Source organism: Vanessa atalanta, chromosome 27 (assembly GCF_905147765.1).
Source record: "Vanessa atalanta chromosome 27, ilVanAtal1.2, whole genome shotgun sequence".
Taxonomy (NCBI): Eukaryota; Metazoa; Arthropoda; class Insecta; order Lepidoptera; family Nymphalidae; genus Vanessa; species Vanessa atalanta.
The window spans coordinates 21,264-40,051 of NC_061897.1; the positions used below are offsets into that span (position 1 = coordinate 21,264).

At 33.3% G+C, this 18,788-nt stretch overlaps 1 protein-coding gene across 4 annotated transcripts; it reads left to right on the forward strand.

The window, feature by feature from the left end:
- The first annotated feature begins 307 nt into the window (after window positions 1–307).
- LOC125074447 (protein quiver) lies at window positions 308–18,145 on the forward strand. 4 transcript variants are annotated; one of them, XM_047685810.1, is made up of 6 exons: window positions 308–507; window positions 1,548–1,688; window positions 7,407–7,466; window positions 8,284–8,331; window positions 11,580–11,726; window positions 12,268–18,145. In XM_047685810.1, exons 2-6 carry the CDS (start codon window positions 1,664–1,666, stop codon window positions 12,465–12,467), a joined length of 480 nt encoding a protein of 159 aa, XP_047541766.1. In that variant the 5' UTR covers window positions 308–507; window positions 1,548–1,663; the 3' UTR covers window positions 12,468–18,145. The 4 variants fall into 4 exon arrangements, with proteins under 4 accessions (XP_047541766.1, XP_047541768.1, XP_047541769.1 ...); XM_047685812.1 differs by having other exon boundaries at window positions 308–439; XM_047685811.1 differs by lacking the exon at window positions 308–507 and adding an exon at window positions 535–1,139.
- The last annotated feature ends 643 nt before the right edge of the window (window positions 18,146–18,788 follow it).

Here is an 18,788-nt window from a genome sequence, read left to right on the forward strand (position 1 = left end):
AAACCGTACCATATGTCAATTTAAAAAATATATTAGTAAAATATAGTTTTAACAAAACAAGTCACCAAGGAAATATTTAATAAAAAATAAATTTGGAACTATTACAAATTAGTACGAAATCAAAGAGAACCTAGTTAATGCAACCTTGGCACGAATAATCAAAGTGTCTCAAAATAATAATTTTAATACGAAACTAAGCATATTTATAAGCGACATAAATCAACAATAAACGTCATTCTATTTACGCACCTTAAAATTTTGTGGGTAAAATTAGACACAAAATGTAGCAACACCGGCCCAGTGTGTTTCTATCGCGGCAGTGAGGAGGTTACGTCCCAAAAAATGGGCTGTGAAAAGAATTATCACCGAAAACTGTTATGAAACGTTAAAAAACTGTTAATTTAACAAAATTAATATGTTAGTGGCATTATAACAGTCGGTGCGTGCCTAGTTTAAGTAGATAGTGATTTTTATTTTCCGACGCGATCCGTAGAATGATAGTGTTCGGTAAGGCTCTTTGATTTATTGCAGAAATTAAAACTAAAAGAAAATCTAACATTCAAGGCTTAACTTATTTATGTTTATTGAGAAATAAGAACATATCGTGACACGAAGTTATTTACTTAAGTTTTTTCTTTATAAATCGGGATGATGTATAAATTACAAAAACCGTTTATTATGGAATAAATATCGTTAATGAAACGAGTGATTTGTTGAATTTTTATGAAGTAAACAATACTCGCATGACTGGGACGAGGGTTCCATAAAAATCAATAATGTCTGCGCACAACTTTGCTACGACGACTTTTACGCTATGAAGTCATGGCTCGACAATGTTTTAGATAATCTTGTTGTGTTATAAGGTTCCTTATTAATTATATTAGACTTGAAACACATTGCCATGCATAAAAGACTTAAAGTAGTAATGTTTGCATGTTAAAATACCCAAAAAAAAGTCAGCTCAGGTTTGTCGCAAGGTCGTTTGAATAAAATAAATAAAACATATACAAATCTTGAATTTAATCTAAAGTAACTTTCAAATATAATCACTTGAAATAGATGCATCTAAAATAAGATGCGTATTATATACACGGCTGCGGTAAAAATATGACGCTTCCCGCCATTTCAGCTGTCAAGACGTAGCGTAGTTTTCTTTGATATTTTTTTAACGTTCTAAAAAATAGTGATGGGCAAAATATACCGATAACACATTTTGTATAATATAATAATAATTTTAATATTTATTAAATTAAAAGTATGTGTTTATAGTTAAATAGTAATACGGTACTATTTGCTTTAGGACTGTAAAGTCATTAATTAGATAAGACTTAATTTTCTAGTAGAAAGTAGTATGTTATGTAATTTCTATTCACGTCGCGTTCAGGCTTCGCAGTATGCGTAACTTTTCACATTGATTTTAATAACTACGTCTAGACTTTTTGTTTTTATATTTATTTAACATTTCCTTTAGTCACTCCATTAGGCTCATGTTAGATACGATACGTTGTGTTCACACATACGGGTTAAATGATAAGATTTATTCACAGCCGGAGTTAAGCTAACATAACATAATGTGTAACTGAGGAACAGTGTGTGGCAATGGATCAGTCGAGCTGAAGACTTGGAACCGTTGACATTGTGGCGATCGGGAGAAAAGACGAAAATGCGCTGGATATTTCCCGTTCCAGGTACATTTGTTTTATTATGTTATAAATTTTTAATTAATGAAAACTCATAAAAAATACGTTGCTGTTTGTAAAGCTGTAATTATTATTGATAATTAAAATTTACGTTTAAGTTTATTCAAATACTTTCGAGTGATTTAATATTATTTAATGAAACGATCAGGTCGTTCCAAATACAAATCTATACATTGTCAACAACATTAGTTACATTCACCGGTTTCTCTCAGGTCTGAGATATTGGTTTCCGAAACGGCAGATATTTGATATTAAATAAGTTACTGTAAAGCTTTCTTGAATAAAGATCTAGACTTTGACAATATATTATAACATTTTATTAAATAATGTGAGTAAATGGTCACCCCTGTTATCGAATGGTCTGCAGATGTCAAATGGCAGTCTAATAAAACTTGGCAGCTCGCCAAACTTGACCTATATGTAAAATGCCGAATCAGGACTGAGAAAATGCCGAGACACTCTCCACCAAGGCTGCCACCTATTGACATGATTAGTCAGGATACTGAATCGAAATATTATCTTTAATTACACTGCATCCATCGGTTTGTCCATCAATTAAATTGATCTAATTTCTTGGTGGTATTGGTTTGTGCAATCCCGTCGGGGGCGGGGGGGGGGGGCTCACCCATCAGAAGCCTAAAAACAATATTTAGTATTGTTGTATTCCAGTTTGAAGGATAATTTATCCAGTTTAACAAACACAATGTACATGGCATCTTAGTTCCAAGGTTGATGGCGCATTGGCGTTATAAGGGATGGTTTACATATCTCACACTGCCAAAGTCAGTAAGCAATGGAGACTTACCATTAGAAAACTCATTAGTATGCCTACCTATTTCAAATAAAAGAAAGCTCTAGAATTATCTAAACATATTACACTTTTAAAACAACATGTATCTGAAAACGAAGCAGTATTTTTATATACAATTAACTAATGTAAATATGAAACTATTTAATACAATTTTCTTTAAACCATAACATATATACATAATATAGTTAGATATGTATATTTCCGTAATAATCAGTGGGATGCTATAATATTGGAGAATATCTTGGATACTATAATTATATAAATAATTTAATTCTGTCAGAACACATACATTCAACTCGTGATGATGTGTAACGTGTGCGCTAGAACCAAATCTTCAATATATTCAAAATATTTTGATTATCTGTTTCCATCTCTGATAATGGCTTATCAGGCACTTGAGTTTTTCAGATGTTTAATTCTTTATTCATACCAGTATCCACCTTTACCTATAGACGCGAGTACCACACTAGGTAATATTTACCACTTATTACTGTATACCACTTCAACAACATCTGCGACAGGAACACAAGATGTTACGACCCCTGTGACTGTAATCTCGCTGAGTCACTCGCTATTTAAATTGACGCAGCAATACAAAATGGTGACGAGTTGATCCTGTTTAAGCAGGCACACAAAAGTTCTATCACCGATCCTATAAAAAAATAATCCTTACAAATATTGCTTCTTTATGTAAAATCTCTGCTTATCAAATTAAAAATCTTATCAGCATGATGAATATTTCCAAATAGTGTCATTTTAGAGAATTATTGGTTTAGCAGGTGACTATAAACCCAAATAGTAATTCCATTCCATATTCATCGTCATCGGAACTTCAAAGCCACTGTTCACATCTAGTATGAGATAGTGAATGTAATTTAAAATAGTTCACTTATCACCGGAAAATAACAATGTTTGTTGATATGTTTTGCAGGAAATTAAATAATGCGTTCCCGTGTACATGCGTCAGGCAGATAGTGTACTATTACATTGTTTTATATTTCAATTCAGTACTTGCGTTCCTGAATGACGTTTTCTAAAATCAGAATCTTATACATTTCTCTGAATGCTCAGATATTGAGACGTGACGTAACATAACGTAAAAACGTAATCGCTTCACTAATAAACTTACGGCATTAACTAAATATTACATCAATTCTTGTCGTTATTGTCCAGAAAAATAAGAAAGTTTAAAAACTTACGATCACCAAAACCACTTTACTGCGATCGTTTATATATATTATAAAAGAGTGAAAACTATATGTTGACTTGACTTGTTTATCACATTGGCATTTGAACTTTGAGTTAAAATAATATAGCATAGTTCGCACGTGACATTGGCGAAATAATCTGTGCCCTCTTGGCACAAATAAAATCCGGAATAAATAATATATATACTTATAGCATAGTAATTACAATGAATACATATAATTAAATTATCTGTTATAAGAGTATAAACTAATGCAATAATCTCAGAGGGACTCAATGTTTGGCCTGGTATTATAACTCTTCGATCTTTGCGACGTTTCAAGTTTTCTACACGCATTGATATATTTGTTTTCACGCATAATTATTATAAGTGGTGTACTGTGCTGCTGTAATTATTATCAGTACTGCTGATATTGATACAATTTGGTATGAATGATTTGAATTGTGGAGAAGGACATAGGTTGATTGTTATCACGGAAATATTCCTCAAGTGTGTAAAAAGCGTGGTGAATATTTGTATGGGGGATCAATCATTTCTTCAGTAAGTTAACTTAAATAATGTTTGTGAAATTATAACCAATCAGGTTAATGTACTTTAAAGTTATATAAGTTTCGCTCGAGTAATGTAACGTGTTCAGTTAGTTATGTATATATAGTAAATTTAAATAAATATCTGTAATCGTCCCACATCTGGGTAACGCCTTCTTCTCATTTTAATGAAATGGTATTTAGTATGGTGATAGGAGACATATCCGCCCGTATGGGTAACTACCGGTTACCAGTTGTTATTGTACACGTGTGACCCACGCATAAGTAACGGATAAGATCTATGTACATAAATACGTATATGCCTAAGCTTGTGTTAGATAATGTTAGGTTAGTATGTAGATTTAATTACAAAGCTCAAATTAAAAAACGATTAAATACGAACAAGCGAAAACTTGGTATATTACGATACTGCGCAAAACCATACCTCTTCAATTGGGTTTACGAAATGGCAGCGACCGTCTGTAGCGCGGATGTCGCGTATTCTACGTCCCTCAGGTTTTTTTTTGTAAACAGGTTTTGTAACATTTTGTCGTCTATAATTACAATTAGCAATAACAGTTAGTAAATGTCAAATTACTAGACAAAGGACTCCGCGAGATACATACTTCACCACGCTGCTGCAGTGCGTCAGACATAATATGTCGAAAAATTTAAGTCGATATATTCAGAGGACTACACCGTTTACCATCAAGTACGGGATTACTTTTCGAAGACGAGAGTCTCACGTGTAGGAAAGTGACTACCACAGCCCATTAACATCTGCACCACCGAAAGGTCTACAGATGCGTGGCAGGCCTTTAAGATATTATTAGGCTCTTTTGTTAAAGGTTCCCAAGTCGTATCGGTTCGCAAAAACCCTCGGTGATAACTCCCCAAAATGGTTGCACGAGGCAGATAATGACTTGTACATCGTGCTGCTATAGATTTCAAGAGATCGAGGTAATGTGGTTGAAATTTGAAATTTTAACACGATGTCCGAAGTTAAAATTTAACGAACGGGGTTAATCCTAACAATTCCACGTAGCAATCTTTATGAAATATGGGGAAAATACAGAGTGATCCAACATCTAAGCGCAAAGTCAAGGGATCGCGAAGGTCGGAAATACCTAGATCGTCAACAATTCTCCACGTTTAAAAAGGTCATATGGAAGAAACTGATACTGGGAACGTCTTGCCTTGAAGGGCACACCGAGCTTTTTAAACGCAAATTTGAGTTTACCTTCCAGTCGACCGCAGAAGTAAATGTCGCACGAAATACCGACTTTAAGTATTCCCTTACTGGCTGAGCCATAAAGGGAAATGTTCTTAAATTAACTCGCAAACCGGTATCTTTTAGCGGTATTAAATTTGACTAAGTTTAGTCGGTGCCAGTCCGTGACTGCCTAATAAATACTTAAATTTGGCATAAATTTTATCCGGTTCTCTTCGACCTGTTCCCGACATATTCTACGTCGCTCTCATCGGCATAGCAGTGATTACTGCTGCTTTGCAATACATCATTGACATATAGAGTAACAGAGTAACTGTTGCTGCACGATTGATTTATGAATAAAATTTAAACATAATAAAACTCTGTCTTTGCCCAGAATCGAACCTGCGTTCTTCAGTTAAGATCCACGTATTCTAGTTCACCTCAGAACTTAATATAATAAATCAAGCTCACAGTACAAAAACTTCATGTAATAAGTTTCTAACGCCAAAAGTCTAAAAAACAAGGGTTTTTTGCGTTGAATCAAGCAATTAAAATTAATTTTCATGCGCGTATGTAATCTTGATTAGATAAAATGTAAACATAGTCGTTTCGTTTTCTTCTAATTGTGTAGCAGCATGTACTATACACAAAGCGTCGTAAACAATGATTTTAAATGCTCAGACATTACACAGAACAGTTTTACGAGGACAGTAAACAGAAACATTTAACCCTATGTAAAATTTTAATATATAAAGTTTATGATAACAGTTTAATTTCGCTTTTATTTGCTTATTTATTCTTAAAATACTCACTCATATTATTATTAATTTTTCTTAAGGTCACCAAATTTTAAATAAAAAAACCGTTATTTTTTTATATGACATCCCTAATATTTGTAATATATTCAATGTGCTATTCTAAGAATGTCGACTGTGAAAAGGCAATTTAATTCGTCATTATTTGATAAAAAAAAGTCCGCATCATAATTGTCAGTTTGCGGGCATAAAATCGTTAGTGCAAAGATTTATCGATAAGAATACTTGCCAGCTTTACCCGCGTCCCACTTTGGCGCCATTAATATAACGTCATTTTATTAATGACGGACACTGGGCATTTTGGAGACCAAAGTTCGAATCAAACTGCCAACTGGAAACATGTTTGTTGTATTTATAAAAGAGGTATTGCGATAAACGTATATTTTAGAATATATATTCTTTTATGTTTGCTAATTTTTAAATTACATTGTTTGTAAAAAAATATATTAAGATCGACAGGAAATGTCGTAGGTACTTATCACATATCAAAATAACTTTAAAATTTATTTATTATAGGCTGTCCCTCTTACATTTACGATATCACCGAACATATAAGGCAATAACAACTGATAGCCGAAGCAACTAAAAGGCACAAGGTTTTTTAAAAAAATGAACAAACATTATTACTCAGATATTCATCAATTATGAAGAGTTTTGCAATGAAAGTGAAAAAAATCATTTAGTATTATGTCAACTAATGTTTGCTATAATTCTGACCTAGCGTTTAGATAATTATGCGCATGTGTCTTGATTATTTTTTAACTAAAATAATTCATAAAATAATCAAGACGAATGCAGGTTATAAGTTAATATAGGTACTATTCATAAGAAATTTAAAATATAACAATGAATAAAATAAATTAAGATTCTTTAAGTGGGCTCTTTGTAGTGTATTCGTGTATTTATCCGAACTACTAGCAAACTTGCTTATCCTCACTTCTCCTCCCACTGGAAATACTGACGAATGTGTAAACTGATATAAAACTGGAATACACCTTGTACTTTTAATTGATATCAAACATATTGATAAATAAATAAGCCTTATCAGTGAATAAAATAACAAATATACTTAACATTAAAAGACAAAGTAACTCAATTCTCTCCTGTTTCATGTATGTTGTAATTATTTTCAGTTCTCCTCATGTCCTGGTTCGGAGTGGAGCAAGTAAAAGGGAACTCCTGCATCAGGACTGGTAATACGCGGGATATTTAGCCTGTGTCGAATGTCACGTGTGGACGTAACTAGCTGTCAAAATGTTTAGCGTTGTGTATTGTGGATGTCGATATCGGTATTTTACAAAATTATTATTATTTTTTGTACAAATAATATAAGCATATTTTATAAGTTAAATATATATTTTTTTGCTTTGAAGCTTTAAGTAATTTTTTATAATCAAATATTTTTAGCTCATTTATGTTTGTAATTGGAAATGTATATGTATCGTACTTGTTCGGTCATCACTTGGCAAAGTTAAATTGTCAACAATGTATCGATATCGACGTCATGAAACGAATCGTTTGTTTGTGTTTGAGTGTCCATAGGAATGTGTGTTAAATGTTTAAAAGGAATGACTAAATTGTATGCATGTTGTACTTTCTTCCTCCTGAATTCCAGACACTGCAGAATTGGTATTTCGTTACACTCAAACATGCTTCCTGTGAATAACTGACGATCGAACAGTTTTATTTTGTATCAATCGTATTGTAAATCAAATATTTCCCATTTTATTGCACTCTGTGCGCGGCGGGTGCTTCATTGCGTAATGATGTATCTCTTAACACAAGAGTTTTGAATGAAATGTAACAATTGCATTTTTGTTCTTGTTTTATCATCATTTTTTTGCTTATTATTTATTAATACAAGATTTTTTTAATAGACATGAGTTTTTTTAATTCAGTTATTTACAGGAACTTCTCCTTCTTTCGTAAGAACTCTATTAGATTCGTGTAGTGTGTGTTTTTTTTCAGTTTTTTTTTTTCTTTTTTACTAATTGAAGCATGGATTTTCAGCATTGTGGACACTAAGTCTGAGTCCTCTTGTTCAGGCGGAATGCCAAAGTAAGTACTTATTTCCTTTGTATAAAACCGCTAAGCTAAATTCCAGCATTTGACCCGTTACCTATCGTCGACTAAATTCGAAATATCGTAGCTGAAGACGAGGCTTACATCAAAAAAATTACGAACGGCTTCGCTGTTTAAATAGTGACGCTATTAATAACCCATTTGACAAAAACATCGATCGATAAAATATTTAGGTGTCGCACGAAGTCAACAACTAAATCTAACAAGATACGTATTACTAATTTAGTCAACGATTTGCTTAAATTATCGCTTACAAACCCTGGAGCTATGTGATACTTGTACAAAGAGGTGCTTAGCGACAAAATAAATGTCGCCTGTTATCCGCATACCGTAAGCTGGGCTAACTAACCTTTCAACTTCACCGCTTTTTCTTCTAATATTCTTAATATCATAAACCATTTCCAATTAATATATATTTTTTATTAAAATTAAATAAACATTGGTCACGACTTTAATTTAAAAAATAGTTTAAGTTGAAAATGTCAAAGTTTTGAAGCATTAAATTAATGCCATTGCTTAGGTGATACGCTTAATATGATTGATAATAATACGTCGATAAGTTCGGCAACACTATGCAGACAGGTGCTAGAAATATTACTTAATTAAATAACTTGAAGAAATGTTATATCCAAAGTTCACATTAAAGAATAAATTAAACGAATCTACTTTAAGGTTTGCGCGAGCATGCTAGTTTGCACAGGTAAACGCGTGTTGTCGCAGTAAATTTAGCTTAAGTAATTTAGGAAACCATTATGAATTACGAACTATGTGTTGTGTCTTTATATAAACTACACCAAAGAGAACACCCTGAGGCTCCTTGTTTATAGTAAGGAATACTGTTTTGTCTTTTAACTGCAATTTGCGCAAACAAGAGATTACGGCCTGGTAATGTACTTCTACTCAAACGTTTCAAGTAAAAATCGTGACTGTACATGTTTTACTAAAAAATGAGGTTGTGTGCCTCACGCTATTAAAAATGTCACCGAGTTTTAGTAAATTTATTTAGTAATTTTAAATAAAGTAACTGGTCCACCCGGTACGCGATCATCTCACCCGTAGACACTGGTACTGTAAAAAGTGTAATCCACTTCTTACCGTAAACTTTTCCACCGATATATCTAAAAGTTATACATCTTGTGCCGATTGTAATTATTAATTATAAAACAACTACAATTACTGTACGGCAATCGATGTTCGCGGAATGTAATGGAAAAAGCACGAACTATAGTACTCACTAACAAAATATTGCTTCGTCATGTCATTGCAGCCAGGCGACGTTACTGCCAGTTTTATTTTTCCGATTCTCATCTATATAACAGTAAATTAATTTGACGCAACTAGAAACAGTGCTCCCCCCACGCGTGTGGAGCTAAAGGTGTTTAGTATTTTCATCCTGTGTCGTTACTTTACAAATTGTGTACTTCCGGTTGTCCGTAATTACGTGTGTATCGTAATTACGTAAACTATAATTATGATTGTTTGAATTCGTGTCACCCTGCTGTATAATGCGGCGCATCGTGTGTTCTACGAAGCCCGTGTCGTTAGCGAGTCAACTCGGGAACTTTTTTCTTTTCTGTTTGCGTCAACAAACAAAGATGTCTATTTCTATACGAAAAAACGTTGAACCAAAAGGTTGCGCGGCTGCTATTAAAACTCCATTGAAAACGCTATTATATTCAAGATGCCAGGAAATAAAACTTGCATTCGTTTATAGTAAACTAAGTATCTTGTCAGACGAGAAACGATTTCCACTTACAGCTTATCGATATAATAGGTTTACGATAGTGACGCCGCATGAGGTACATCACTTAAGCCAATTATCGAGTTTTTATTTCTTCTAAAGTACGGATAACATGCTCTGATCTCGTTTCCGTGTTACACGTAGGCCCTAAACCTCTATTTCTTCTATTTTATGTTTGTTCAATATTAGACTCTAACAACATTTAAATGATTAATTTTAAATTACATTCGAGCGAAACGACGGATTTAATCTTAATACTTGAATTCGATTAATTTAATCAAAATAATTAAAACGTAACACAATAAAAGCTTTAGTTCACGGCGACGGTATGTCGAGCGGTACAAAGCTCGCGTGACTAGGTCACCTAAGTTTTGCATGTGGGCTATTACCTGCATTATGAATCTCGGTCTAAGAAATCTGGCACAAAAGGCCGCGTAATGCATGATTAAAATGTATATATTAAAATATATGTACTTGTGACTGCAGACGGGCAAAATTACAGTAGAATACCGTACAGTGGTGTCTCCTCTCGTCGTAGTCTTATTCTGTAAGCAGTTTTATACATTATATATATATATATATCATGACGTTGTCCGGTTGTCCGGATGTCCCGTTTAACGAAATTAAATACAATATAACACTGTTTACAATTTAGGACTATTCTAAGTTGTATTTGAAGCTTATTGCTTAGACAAGGCTTGTAAGCAGTACACCCGACGAGTTACCGTTAAATAAGAGTTAAGTTAGTCAACTTGATATTCGCTGATATAATTACATCGTTATTATTAACTAATCCGTATTCACTAACGTTTACTCCTGGGCTTCCTCGTTGGTCGAATGGCTACTTTGATACTACAGATTTTGAGGTTCTGGATTCAAATCTCAGGTCGAATAAACTTGACCAGAACCAGCCAGGGGGACATTATTCATTTATGTTGTTTATCGAGAAATATTGTAACGTGCAATCGTTTAGTCCGGCGACCTGAGTTCTTCTGATTTTACGTCAATTTCCTCTTCACGAGATTGACGTAAAATATTCCTCGATAAACAACGTAATTGAGGGTTAGTTAATAATAATATCATAAGCACTCACGGCTTAGTTAGCAGTACAAAATACAAATACATCAAGCGCAAATAATCGCATCAGCCATGATGGTGTGAGCTTCACAGTTCACATGGTTTATGGATTTCATTGAAATCGTCACAACACTTTAAACCTAACAACACTCACATTAATAAAAAGCATTTCACTACATATGACAAATGAAAAATGATGTCGCCAGGAGCGTTACATTTCTCATTGCTTTCAAATTTGACGAACATAAATTTCATGATATCTATCTTAACAACTCGATGGAACATTCCTCAGTTACACTCCACGCGTCGCAAGTTATCGTCATCCCCACTAACAAGCTTTACTTGTAACCGGAGGGGAGCATAGCGAGCAGGCAATCAGTAATGCGTGTGTGTTTGCCTTTAACAGCCCGCACGATTTACTGTTATGAGTGTGACAGCTGGACGGACGCTCGATGCAAGGACCCCTTCAACTACACCGCTCTGCCGCGGGACCAGCCGCCGCTGCAGACCTGCAACGGCTGCTGTGTCAAGATGGTTCGCTATTCCAAAAGCCGTAAGTGCAAACCACTCTACTATCTTAAATATTCCACTTTTATCAGTTATTATTTTTATAATTTACAAGAGGTAGAGAAGCAAATGGACCACCCAAAGGTAAGTGGTCACTAACGCTCATGGACATTGGCCCGGTAAGAAAATTTAAATTCCCCGAACCTCAATTCTTCACCAACCTTGTAAACTGCTAGGTTCTGTCCCTTGTGCCTGTAGTTACACAACACTGAGTGTTGTTCTTTGGCGGTAGTATATGATGGGTGCTACTAACTCCGACGTCATAACCGTAATGTAACCACAAAACATAAAATAAAAAAAAACAAAACACACCAAGTCCTACTTTCTGATATATAAATTACACATAATGTCTTGGAAAAGTCTAAATCGATGGACTGATTTCTTCATCTCTAAATAACGACAGCCAGAAGGAGGAAACTTAGTAAGATTAGATGATAATATAGCAACGCCACCCAGCGTCGCTTGGGAGTGAGAGTCGGGTTGAAACTCCGAAGGTGATCGTAACGCTATCGAACGTTCCGTTGCAGCGTACGAGGTCGTCCGGCGCACCTGCACGTCGCAGCTCCAGATAAATCTGTTCATGGTGGATCACGTTTGCATGATGGAAAGTACAGGCACTGGTCACATGTGTTTCTGCGAGGAGGACATGTGCAACGGCGCATCGACTGTCGACATCACGCTGGCGTTGACAGCACTAGTCTTGTTAGCATGTGCATGTTGCAGGTGAAGTAGGACGCTAGTTACCGCTAGAGGGCGTCGATCGATCTATCGACATTTCCTTGCACGTTGGTGACGAACCGTTTTTCGATAAACTTTTGATTCGTGAGTGTGCAAGCGAGATGCACGAATCAAAATATCGATCGACTCGATGGCGCAACCCTAGTTATTTAATTACTATCTTCGTCCAATTGTAGTCTGTAGTATAGTTTTTGGAGGTGCTTAGTTTTCACAGCGCAGTATTAAAGTTTAGCTGGAAGCGTTTATCTAACAATTTTTCTAATAACATTTCATTAAGTACACGAACCATTAATCCTAAATCCCCACCACACGGCGAACTCAAAATGCCATCGAACTGCGAACTTGCGGGTTCCTTTATAAGTAAATTGACTTATTTGACTTCAATTTCTGTACAATTTAGGACATTCACGTTTGATTTGACTTTAAGTGTAGATCATTTTTTATTTATTTGTTCGTTTTTGTACAAATTGTTGAAGTGTACAAAATTATTGTTGTTTGCGTTGCCGTTTTGATTTCGTCGATAGACGTGGGTAAACAAAAAAACAAACAAAATCACTCGAGCCGTCTTCTTGATAAAATTCACGTGAAAAAATATTTGTAACAAAAATCTCACCCCCAAAAACACATTTGTGAAAACTAAACGCTTAAATTATTTCTCATCTAACTTTCCAATATTACGCGAATATAAAAACGACTATAATTATTATATAATTAAAAAATCTTAATTAATTTTACAAATATTTCAAACTTTTAGCATGTAAATAGTGCTGTCACATAGTGATGTGACTGATTATTATCGATAACTGATACTTCGCGACGCTTCTAACTTACTGGTCCAATTTTAAGACCAACTTGAATTTGCTCATAGACGCACTCTATAGACGTGAAGCACTATCTAGGTAGAAATAACGATAAAGATTACGAAGCGACGAGAACTAGCGAGAACTGCCGCGTAAGTAGTTGGGTATTAAGGACATAGGTTAGGTTCCAAGAATAGTTTCAAAGGTGATATAGAAATTATAAATTTCGTTATAATGTGAGAATAACTTCGTGATTCATTAGATTTCGATGTAGAACTTATACGTTGTAAAGGAAACGTATTCAGGCGGATCGCTGGACGCGCCGCGACTGGCGGCGTTGCTTGTAACTGCTAGAGAGCTGTGCCGGGTGACATCGCAATCCAAACGTCCACTGCACTGTACTTATTATAAAAACTCGTTGTTAAGACGTCATATTGATACTAATGCCGGAAAAAATATACACTCTTATGCCTTTTGAAGAAAAAGATTATCTTTAAGTGCCATTTCACATAATTCTATGTGAGTTTGAAACAATCATCAGAATATTGACAACGAATCAGTCTCTTAAAATCTCAAGTCAACAGCAATAAAGTTTTATCATCGCAATTAAAAGATAATCGCTGTGAACACGCCGTAAAGTCAGTCAGTAAGATAAACGCGAATCGTCCGGTAGGTGTGTCACGCTGCACCCTCATGAATTGTTTTTTCAATTTCTCATCATCTCTCGTCTCACTAACATACATTGACTGTTTAATGAGTCAATGAAAATTCCTGAGTTTAATAGTTTTAAAACTATTACTGGCCTCAGCTGTTTATAAATGTAATAAAACAGATTCGTATTTGAATAATTAACATTGTTCCAAAGAGACATAAAGGTTTAGTATTCTAGTCTGGTGATGGCTAGAGCGTGCCCGTTACGGACGGACGCATGACAGTCATCATCAAAATCTCGATAGACGTAAATCCGTAGAAACTGTATACGTTTCCTTTACACGGAATATCGAGTGAGATGAAGAAATATTTTCCTCGGTTGAACTGCATTTTGTATTTTGTACCTACGAAAGTACAAATCGTAATATAATATAATAGAACAATATGTTAAGATACCGAAGGCATCGCCGCGATAAATAGTTACATCCGATTCCTAGACGCAATAAAACGAGTGCAGTATGTTCGTATTGATATTGTAATTGAGTTTATGCATTGCGTGACTTAGGTTAGGTCTAGATGAATAAAATGCTAGATTCTAGTTGAGGCGACGCGTACAATGACCTCATAATATTGTAACTAATTATAAGTTAATCTAGGAACATAAACACCAAATAAATTTAATCGTTAATATCGTACGTAGATAAATTTATTCGTTAAGTTTATCGTTTAGTTTCGTTTTTATATATTTCATAAATATATTGTAAATTACGAAAATATACCTTTAATATAATAGAATATTTGGTACAGTTAACTTCCTTCTTATAATATAAGCGTTTATATATAATATATATAATTCGTTTTCGTAAATTATAATTAATATAAATTAAAAATTTAGGCTGAATAAATTGCGCTGCAAAATTTATCGAATTTTTTTATCGATATCATGAAAGCTCTACGCTTTGTAACATACGTTCAGCGACACGCGGTTAAAAGAGAAATATTTTTCTCGTTTATTTGTAATATAGGAATATTAATCATTATAAATATTTATCAAAAAAGGTGAAGAAACTTTAGACAATGAAATAAAATTACGACATGAATCATTTTATATTTAAAAAAAAAAAAACTAAAGTTTTAAGCGACTGCCATACACACGTGTCAGCCTGGAACAAAAGTTTTCGATTCGTCGATTATGTGACCATAGATTAAGCAGACATTGCTAGCCCTAGAGGAGTTTTTGCCATTCAAACAATTTACATGATATATTCATTAATTTATGACAATATATTTATATCGACAAATTCTATTTATAAATAAAAAAAATCAGTTCATGTTTTATGAATAAAAAGCTAATTACGATTTATATGTATACTAAAAAGCATTGCATGTTCAGTTCTAAATAAGTAATAAAGGTGATTTTGGCATGAACACTGCACCGTAGTTGGGCTGCCTTCCGGCACTTTGTAAGCAGGTCTGCCAACATCGCAATGGTACTCGTACAATTCAAAAGGATATTTACAAAAAGTAACAATCATATAAATGTCTAAACTTAGAACCAGACATTTATAACTTTAAATTATATTTACTAAACTGGAATTAATCAGATCTGCTCATCATTTTTAAACATACATAAAATGGTGACGATGGACATATGAGACAAAAACTGTGCGGTTGTAAATTGTAAATATTATTATGTTGGCAGACCTACATTTTTAAATCTGACAGCTACCATTTCTAACAGTTGTCACTGTAAAAGTTATAACACTGAGGTACAATACCGTTACATTAAAACGTTAAAAATAACAACATTAGAAATTAAACGTTATTTTTGTATTCTCAGTTAAATTTTATTAATGTTTTGAACGTAACAAGTGCGCTAGTGTTGACATAATTTATTTTAATAATATATAGTCCTAATTAAAAAATTGTAAACAATAACTTAAATTTAATTCGCTTTAATTTATCAACTAAATAGTCTAAGAATGCTATGTATCGTTGAAATATGTTTTTTTTGAGACTTTTTTTCGCGCTGCCATCTTTAAATAAAATACTAGCAATAAGTTTTAAACAAACGTCTTTAAAAGCTTCCAAAGCTTTATAACTAATTCATACAGATAAAACTTTAGAACTCGGCTTCTCCTCTGAAAATAAAAAAGGATATTTCAACAAATATTTTCCATTACAATTTCTTCTTCACTTTGCGATTGCATATCACGCATAGAAGTCTAGCTGTTTCTAAATTTTATAGGCTATTAGAATAACATATCTTTCGCATTTGGCATGTGCCACGCGAATGACCTAAGGACCTAGGCGACCTAGTATTAAGCATGTATTCGGACGATTCAATAACGAAAAGCGTAGCCATAACGATTTTTCCATTAAAAACTATATTCCATTATTGTAATATAGACAATGAGTTATGTCCTGTCTCTGTCGCGCACACCGTAACGTGAGCAGCGGGAAAAGGATGTAAGATGTCACTCTGTCATGTGGTAGACATACACAAGACATGACTCAGCGAATTGTTACTAGGACTTGTTAGAACTTACCTCTCTATGACATCAAATCACGTAAAGATTCTTAAATCACCTGTAGGGAAATTGTTTTGGCTACGTCTGTATATTTTTATTGAATTAACAATAAAAGGAAATATTTTGAATAATAAAACGACTAAGCCTTTTTAAACAGTACTATAAAAGTTATTGAGTTCGTTTTTCTTCTAACGGAATGTAAATTGCACTCACTCACTTACTCTACCAGCTGACCGCTTTGAGGTGAACATGTTACCACCAGATATGTCGACTATTTTATATTTTGAGCTTCGGAATACGCGGACTTCAAGTAAAAACGAAAGTAGTCCTATTTTCAAAAATTACCATTTATAATATTATTATTGAGATTTATTTAACGTTGTGCATTTGCATATTAATAAAGTAATTTAAGAGGTCGTGTCTTCTGGTTTCCCGCCACACGCAAGTAACACTTGTATGTCTGTACTCGTTACTCGACCGCATGTTCCGAAGCTCAAAAGTTGGAAACAATGTGACCTGTTTGTGAATATTTTCACATGTCATCCGCTGATCTGAAATGAATAAATCCCAAATAATTAGAAACAACATTAATTAGAATTAGTTGTCAATGTATTGTATTGATTTTAATCCGGATTTTGATGGTGAGTCAAGTCCGTATAGCGTTATGACTTCTCTGAGTACACGTATATGATGTTGTCATAGATTATGTTTACGATGTAGGGCTTCCTGTAACTTTCCAGATGAGACTAAAATACTCACTTTATATTCATTAGTTGATATTTTAAACTACAAAATTTTCATAAGTATTACGCAATAATGATAATACATTTGCCATAAGATAAATGTTATTTATTTATATTACAAATGTGTAGTCATTTGAAATCTATCATTTTAAGACATTAAGATATTTATTAATCTAAGTATTTGGGATTATAACCGTTACCGAACGTAACGATGTAATGTTACTTGCAAAGCAAGGAACTAAATCATTTAGCATTATGTGAATATTGTTTGATAAATAAGTTCCCTGTCATCACTTAAAGTATTGTTACATTTTGAAGTTCAAATAAATATATATAGATAATAAATACGTCTTGCTTTGTAACGTTAAAAAACGTTAATTATATTTCGTTGCATGGCGGTCGGCGTTTCGACTGTATCGTAATAATTTTATAAAAATGTTACATTTATAACAAATTTATTTTAATGTAATTAATTAATGTTTTAATTAATCGTTATGTAATTATAAATTAGTATATTTAATTTTGTTACAGATTATTATAAATGATAATGAATCTATTTTCACTTAGTATATATTTTTAATAAATGATTATTTTAATAAGATATTTTTCATGTTGCGGTTCGTTTTCTACAACATAATATACTATGGGTTATCTCGTTATATGTTGGTTGTTTTTCAATAAAGATACTTTAAATGTACGTTAAGAATAAGAACCTTCTATGCAGCAATAATTTTAGCTATTACGAGCGAAAACATGTAAAAAACTCAGCGACGCACTGTTTTTATTACATGTAATGTTTCTTCGTTAACGTTGCTCTTTACCAGCAAGTCTGTCATACGTTTGAAATGTCAATGTCAATTTAAGTTGTTATTAAATTAATATATCGTTTTAAATAAATGTAACGACTAAACACACTTATTCGCAATAGAAATATTTTCTTTTATTTCATAAAAAGCAAATATTCAACCACTCTAAACGGTGCAGTGATTAAGTGTAGTTAGTCCCGTTTAATTTCATTGAAATGTAAATAGAGAAATACAAATGATGTCCAGACGGTGTGGATTTATATGAAGCTACAACGCTGACAATAAAAAACAGTGCAGTATTATTTCTGGTAATTTTGACATTACATATCTTGAACTTTAGCCTTGGCAGATAAAAAAAAATAAAAAAGACTTCTTAGACGTCCTTCATATACACATATAGACTTAAATAAATCACTACTTGATTTATTTTCGTAACCGGATCTTCTATTATTTAAATTTATTTGAAAACATAATGCGATTTGATTAGTCCGAAAAACCGCAAAAGTGATAAAGCAAAATGCTTGTGAATATGTGTAATTAGGTACTGGGCCTCACTTTAATAAACGATCGCCTGCCTGCTGCCATGGCTTGTTGGAAGTAGTTCAAAAATAAAATCTAGTAATTAAATTACACTGTGTAGCGTCAATCTTAATATGTTGATATTAAACTTTTTCTCTATTATATTTAACTCGATTATATTTTTTTATCTGCTAAGGTTACGTAAAATTCAATGCATTTTTTTTATTATTAAAGTGCCATATTTATAGATATTGTTATCG